The following is a 7,837-nucleotide window of genomic DNA, read 5'->3' as shown; positions in this document are numbered from 1 at the left end:
AGTAATAAGGCGCTTGGTTTGGGAATTTTTCGGAAGGTGAAGTTAATTTTTGAGTTAGAGAACAAAACAAAACACAGCTGATTCCAGTTCTTGGAATTGTAGTTCATCACTGGAACTCGACTGAGGTTCTTGACTGTCCCAAGGAGAACTAATGTGGTTTCTTGTTTTGTTTTCGGTGACTGCGCTGACTGAGTGTACTGTACTACAGTATATTATGTAAACACAGTGGTGTCTGTCTGTCTGTCTGTCTGTCTGTCTGTCTGTCTGTCTGTCTGTCTGTCTGTCTGTCTGTCTGTCTGTCTGTCTGTCTGTCTGCCTGTCTGCCTGCCTGTCTGCCTGCTGGCTGCCTGCCTGCCTGCCTGCCTGCCTGCCTGCCTGCCTGTCTGTCTGTGGGGGAGTTGACATGCCCATGCAAGGGGGAGTTTTTCCACTACATTTCAACACTACCTGTGGTTGAATATACACAGTACAAGAAGCTGGTGTATCAAGTTGTGCAGGTCATCCCTTCCAGCATAATGGAGCTCACAGGGTAGAGGTTGGGGTAGTTTTACAGACATTTAAATCCACTTATATCTCCCATCACAACTTACTACAGCACATCAATGCCGCTATGAGGAGGGGAGAGACAAGACATTAATATGGGGTTTTAAGTCAATGGAGAAGAGAAAATGAGAGAGAGAAACAGAGAGACTGAGTGAGCAAAAGAGACCGAGAGAGAGAGGGGGGGGGGGGGGGGGGGGGCTTATCTTTGCAGGGGGCCGAGACAAGCCGCTGCATGACAGTGATTGGCTGAAGCTCTGTGTGTGGGTGTGGCCGGGCCTGGGGAGTAATTGTGATTGCTTGCTGCCCTGTGAGTAGGCGTGGCTGGCCCCGGCGATATATTCTGATTAACCATTGCAGCTCTGTGGGAAGGCGAGGAGTAGTGGTTATTGGGGGGCGTGGCTTGTTGGGGGCAGCCGTAGCAGTGGGTCGGGGAGTCGCACGTCGCTGAAGGCGAGGAGGAGAGGAAAGGAGACGAGGGAACCGGGGAGGCGGAGAAGGAGCGATGGATGGGGGAGGAGCAGGGGGACATGAGGGGGCTGGTCTGCAGACGCCACAGCAGCTCCTCGTTGTTACGGCTCAGACGTTTCTTCTCCGTGCTCTCCTTGCCCACACACTCCTGCAGGTTGGCGTTCTCCTCTGACAGCTGCCTGCACATCAGCAATGACAACACAATGCTGTACGGTTATAATGTGATGACACAGAGAACTAACTGTACTTAGACCATAACACGCTATGGACGTTATGGACACACTGTAAGGTTATAAGTAGGGATGCACGGCATAATCGGCAATGCCATATCAGTATCGGATTGGTCTCAAAATAATTATTTTTATTTTAATCGGTTTTACAGAGTTGTGAAAACAGACACTTGGAAAAGAGTATAGACTTTATTAACAGGCTTTGGGCCCTAGTGGGCCTAGGCTTTTTTTCCCATTGTGGTCCTCTGCATAATATCGGAATCAGTCAGAATCGGTATCGGCAGATATGACCCTGCAAATAATCGGAGATCGTTCATAATTTCATAATCGTGCACCCCTAGTTATAAGATGACAACACAGAGGTCAAACTGTAAATGTCTACTACGATGACACGCAAGTCAAACTGTAAGTCATAGTACGACAACATACTATAAGGTCGTATTACCATTACATACTGGAAGATTATAGTACATTGAGATTGTCCGCTGATAAGGCGACAAGGAGGACAAACTGTAAATTATACTATGATGACATCACAGTTGCACACATCAGAGTTTGTATATTCAAACCTGAAGCAGTTCGTTGTAGCAAACATGCAGCTTGGCAGTAGCAGTTCATGAACCAAAGCATTTAAATCAAGTAAAGCAATTAAATCTACTGAATCTACAAAAAAGAAGTTTTCTCCAAACGAGAACGCATCAGTAAATTCATAATTTTCCTGGACCTGGACAGGGTCAGGTTCATGTCCATGAAGTGTTGTATTATAAAGATAGGCGTTACCTGGACAGGGTCAGGTTCATGTCCATTAAGTGTTGTATTATAAAGATGGGAGTTACCTGGACAGGGTCAGGTTCATGTCCATTAAGTGTTGTATTATAAAGATGGGAGTTACCTGGACAGGGTCAGGTTCATGTCCATTAAGTGTTGTATTATAAAGATGGGAGTTACCTGGACAGGGTCAGGTTCATGTCCATTAAGTGTTGTATTATAAAGATGGGAGTTACCTGGACAGGGTCAGGTTCATGTCCATTAAACACCTTCAGTGCCACCTGGTGGTCACCAGTTTAGGCTCTGAGTGCCAATTCTCCCATTATAAAAAAAGAGAGGGCGTTTAAAAAATAAATTAAAAAAAGTTTGTATTAAGAAATTGTTTTTTGTTGAAATTACGTCTTTACGGGCATGGCACTCAGTGCAAAGACGTCTCGGTTACGGGATTACGTCCCTGGCACTTTTAAGTGTTGTATTATAAAGATAGGCGTTACCTGGACAGGGTCAGGTTCATGTCCATTAAGTGCTGCATTATAAAGATAGGCGTTACCTGGACAGGGTCAGGTTCATGTCCATTAAGTGCTGCATTATAAAGATAGGCGTTACCTGGACAGGGTCAGGTTCATGTCCATTAAGTGCTGCATTATAAAGATGGGCGTTACCTGGACAGGGTCAGGTTCATGTCCATTAAGTGTTGTATTATAAAGATGGGCATTACCTGGACAGGGTCAGGTTCATGTCCATTAAGTGCTGCATTATAAAGATGGGCGTTACCTGGACAGGGTCAGGTTCATGTCCATTAAGTGCTGCATTATAAAGATGGGAGTTACCTGGACAGGGTCAGGTTCATGTCCATTAAGTGCTGCATTATAAAGATAGGCGTTACCTGGACAGGGTCAGGTTCATGTCCATTAAGTGCTGCATTATAAAGATGGGCGTTACCTGGACAGGGTCAGGTTCATGTCCATGCGGGCCTTCAGGTCTTCATTCTGCTGCTGTAACACCTGAACCTTCTCCTCCAGGAAGACGTTCTTTTGAGCCTGCTCAAGAACAAAATGAAACCACAGCAGCACAACCTTCAATTTACTAAAACACACAAAGGCCACGTGTCTGTGTGTGTGTGTGAGCATATTGAGCCTACCACTTTCTCCAGGTCAGAGATCTTCTTCTCCTGTTGGTGGATCTGCTGGTTCTTCATCTCTACAACCTCCTTCAGACTCCTCAGGTCCTCCTCAATGTGTTGGTATGGAGCCAAGGCATCCTGACACACACACACACACACACACACACACACACACACACACACACACACACACACACACACACACACACACACACACACACACACACACACACACACACACACACACACACACACACACACACACACACACACACACACACACACACACACTTACACCATTGCTTAGACAGTAACATTGCTGCTCACACATACAGTACTTATCACACACCCGGGTCTGTATTTGCCCTAGGTCGAGGACAGCCTTGCCTACAGCTCGGGCTGATATTCATATAGATATAACATATAGATCAGGGGTCCTCAACTAGAAATGATGAAGGTCCACAAATATTTTTTTGAATAAGACCGAGGTCCGGTCCCATGTGCGGCGTCCATCGGAGAGCGGGGCTCTATGCCCGTTTAGTATGGTCAAGCCAAGCTTATACAAATCAGATCCCCTTCCACCCAACCAATAATGGGGTGCAGAGTGCAGGCCCGGAGTGGAACTCCAAATCAGGCCGGGAGTTATACGCCCTGGCAGGCCACACTGCGAGCACGCATAGCGCGCGTCAGAATTTTGGGGGCCCTTGGGGGACATTTTGGGGGCCTTTGCAGCAATTTCACATGAGAAATGTACCATCTGATGTTATTTATATTATTAACTTCTTCCCTCCATTAACATAAGACACACAATGTAGTTGTGCTGCAGCAACACTGCCTGAATTTAATTGAAATTGACTGTGGCTGGCCTGGCCTGAGCTTAGGAGAGTTTTTTTTTTGCTGGCCTGACCTGATTATAATTTTTTTGCCTAGGGTCCGCAGAGAGGTGGTCCGCGGTACAGGTCGTGGACCGCGGTCCGCCAGTTGAGTACCCCTGATATAGATTATCACCTTGCCTACAGCTCGGGCTGATATTCCGACCCGTGGTTGACTATCCCCCAGTAATGGAGAGCGTTTGAGTAATGTCATAGCATCTGTGGTGACATGCTGGGCTCCTTCTGCAGCCAAGGGAGCTCACGGTAACACTTTAGTTTGGATTGATTGGGGTCAGCTAAGTGTTATCATCCTCTCTGTCCGCGATAATCTATATGTTATATCTATATGAATATCAGCCCGAGCTGTAGGCAAGGCGATACTCTATGGCCCTCATTTATCAACCGTGCGTACGCCAAAATATGGGCGCACGCCGAAATTACCGACATTTTCGGCATTTTACATTTCCGGCAAAGCTTGAAATTGAACGTGACAACGTTCAAAACCCACGTTTGCTCGGCAGCTGTCGTACGTTTTGTCCTCACCTGTTTTTCTGTCTTAGAACAGCGGAGCAGCATTGTTTGACCAGCTGAGAGGCTGTCACAGGCATTTAAACATATGTTTTCACTCCTAAAATGTTAATATAAAACGGTATGTGTATGCAGTAAAAAACAAAAGAGAGATTTCCAACTTTAGAAGTAATTAAAATCGCGCAAAAACAATATAACATGTTTACAATGTATTAGTTTGTGCTTAATCAAACAGTGCTTTACTGGCCTTGTTATGCGAGCGCACTTGTGAGATGATTTTGGAGCGCATGCGGTGATGCATATGTGATTATGATATTATTTAAAAAAAGGCATAAATGGACTGCACGCCTTTATTTCCAAGTGACAATGACAAGCATACAGCTTGCCTATTTGTAGTAAGTACTAGCAGGCTATAGGCGTAAGGGGCTTAATCATTCACCATTTAAATAAGTGCTTAGACAGGTTTTGACAGTTCAGATAAAAGCGAGATCATTTTCGGGGGTCGGGGGAGGACGGGACCGCGGCGTGCGTCGCCAACACATACCAGCACACATGCAAGCAAGCCTTCATCCATATGTTTATGATTCGTTCATCAATGATCAAATCACTACATAAACGTTGATTATGACTGCCTTGACGACATGATAGCCTATCTCTCATGCAGGCATCACTGACACTCACCCACAGGACTTTAATATCACAGCAGTGCGCAGTCTCACGCCTTCGCCGTGCACTGCGCACGATGGGTAAAATTAATATAGGCCAGCCCAAACGTATTCCATTCATGGCGATGCGATGTCGATGTGTCATGTAGGTGCGTGCGTGGACATGACAGCAAGGCAAGCGAGGTGAGAGGGAAACAGACAGGGTAGGCCTACAACTTTATTTAATTCATGCAGGTGTTCGTTGTTTATTTATTTAACAACACACCAGTTAGTTGGGTTTGCAAGTTGCGTGTGCGTGCAGCGTGTGTGCGTCTGTGTGTGTGTGTGTGTATGAGAGAGGGGGGTGAGGCGGGCAGAAAGGCACGGTAACCATGGTTTCCAGATCGTATAGCAGTGGTTCAGGTCGCAAAAACGAGGGCGATGCTTGATTTCTTAGGGCGTGCCAGATCAAATTCAGCCGTGACATTTATTAAGGTGAGAACGAAATTAAGGAAGGATCAGCTGTTTGCGATCACTTTATAAATGCCGTGGCGACGTGGGTGTACTACGAAACCTGCACTCGAATCTGTGGCAGATTTTACACTCGATTGATAAATGAGGGCCTATATGTTGATATGCAACACAGGTCTTCTCACCACAATCTGTTCATCTGTACTTCTCCTCAGAGCCTCTTCGAATCGCTTGGCTTTGTCCCTTAGACTCTGGTTCTGAAACGTCAGGGTGTCAACTTGATCCTGTGTGGACACGCACACACACAAATATATAGATCAGCTCAACTCAGTCAATCAATAGTATCAACAATGTTCAATGAACCATAATGCTTAGTTCTCCTTGCAGCCATACTATACCTGCAGAGCAAGCCTGAGCTTCTCAAAATCCTCTTCTAATATCATCTTCTGCTGTTCATGAGCTTTCCTCAAGTCTACAGACAAGGTGAAAATATGGAGAAGAGAACTGATGTCACTTCCATTGACAACTATCAAATAACATTTAAATGTTGTTTCCAATGTCGCAGGGGAAACCTGCTTACCACCGGGGTCAGAGTCTATAGCAGGGGTACTCAACTGGCGGACCGCGGTCCGCGACCGGACCGCGGACCACCTCTTTGCGGACCACCCCCAAAAAAAAAAAAAAAATCTTTTTTTTTTTTAAGTTGAGAATATAAATAACATCAGATGGTACATTTCTCATGTGAAATTGCTGCAAAGGCCCCCAAAATGTCCCCCAAGGGCCTCCAAAATTCTGTATGGCCTGCCAGGGCGTATAACTCCCGGCCTGATTTGGAGTTCCACTCCGGGCCTGCACTCTGCACCCCATTATTGGTTGGGTGGAAGGGGATCTGATTTGTATAAGCTTGGCTTGACCATACTAAACGGGCATAGAGCCCCGCTCTCCGAAGGACGCCGCGCATGGGACCGGACCTCGGTCTTATTCAAAAAAGAATTGTGGACCTTCATCATTTCTAGTTGAGGACCCCTGGTCTATAGGTTCAAAGATGCATTAATGCACCTTAAGCACAATGCGTTGCATTCACATGTTGTGAGCTTCTGAGTAGACGCTTAGCCGTGCGACACCGTAGTTTGACGGAACATGATCAGGAGGAGGCACACAAGCAGAGGAAGGCTTTGGGGCATCTGGAGGGACTGTATTTTCAGGTGCACACTATAGGCATGAGTTTTTGTTTTTTGTTAACCTTTCATTTACAAGGAGGTCATCAGTGCTAGCCTGGCATGGCCAGACTAATATTATATTGTATTAATATAATGTATTGTTTTGACTGTATTTGTGAATTGTAACCCACTCGGCTACATTGAAAATGAGGGCTTGCCCTCAACTGTATTTCCGAGTATAAACCAAGGTGATGATGAGTTAGTTTGGAACTTCAGTGTGGAAGATTTATTTCCAACTGGCGCTGTGGTGGTCACAAAACGATTCCAACATCACAGCAAAAAAGTCTCACTTTGAATAGTGGGCTCTAACCCATTCTGACCGGGCACCCATTTTGGTGTCAGCATCATGTTATGCTTTAGCTATTTAAAAATAGCAGATCTACAAGCTCATATCGCGCCACCGAGTGGCGCGATACGAGCTTGTAGGTCTGCTATTTTTGAAAAATCGAAGAGCGACTGACATTTTTAGAATCTGATCTCAGGTCAGAATGGGTTCATCAGACCAGTGTGTGTCCGGCGGAAACCTCGTATGAATCTGATCTCAGGTCAGAATGGGCTCTAATCGGTCACCACAACTCTGAGGTGAGGGAAATGTCATTCAAACTGAGGAGTGCCAGACAAATCTCACCGGGGAATTATTTTTTCCTGTGGCAGATCTGTCTGGTTTCCAGGCCAATTCGGTGCAGCAGACACGGTGTGGTCCAGGAACCCTCAGCGTCCAATGAGGGGGTTCTAATCTAAAACAGATCTGATTGCAACTTGCAAGTTACAACTGTACTTGCTTTGTACTTTGTGCTTTTTTCCGTCTCTACAAAATGTCCACCGAAAACGACGCGTTGTGAGCTTGTAGACCAAATCTGTCAACTAGAATAAGGATGCTGCCGATCAAATGGTTAAAGTGGCCCTGAGCGTACCGGTCCATTATGATCCCATTTGCATATGCTCAGAGTTACGGGGGTTCTCTGAAATT

General features: G+C 45.9%; 1 protein-coding gene across 1 annotated transcript in view; it reads right to left on the bottom strand.

Moving 5' to 3' along the window:
• Positions 1-742: 742 nt before the first annotated feature.
• The window catches only part of mtus2a (microtubule associated tumor suppressor candidate 2a), a gene marked incomplete at both ends in the record, with an annotated part of 62,455 nt that continues 55,360 nt past the window's right edge, over positions 743-7,837 (bottom strand). The window contains 5 exons of the mRNA XM_083791843.1: positions 743-1,190; positions 2,952-3,052; positions 3,151-3,270; positions 5,833-5,931; positions 6,046-6,119. Coding sequence (XP_083647969.1) covers positions 743-1,190; positions 2,952-3,052; positions 3,151-3,270; positions 5,833-5,931; positions 6,046-6,119 — 842 coding nt within the window. The remainder of the gene's footprint in view (positions 1,191-2,951; positions 3,053-3,150; positions 3,271-5,832; positions 5,932-6,045; positions 6,120-7,837) is intronic.

This window comes from Protomyctophum parallelum (assembly GCF_964188405.1).
Source record: "Protomyctophum parallelum genome assembly, chromosome: 1".
In the NCBI taxonomy this organism is placed as follows: Eukaryota; Metazoa; Chordata; class Actinopteri; order Myctophiformes; family Myctophidae; genus Protomyctophum; species Protomyctophum parallelum.
This window is presented reverse-complemented; position numbering and strand designations above follow the sequence as displayed.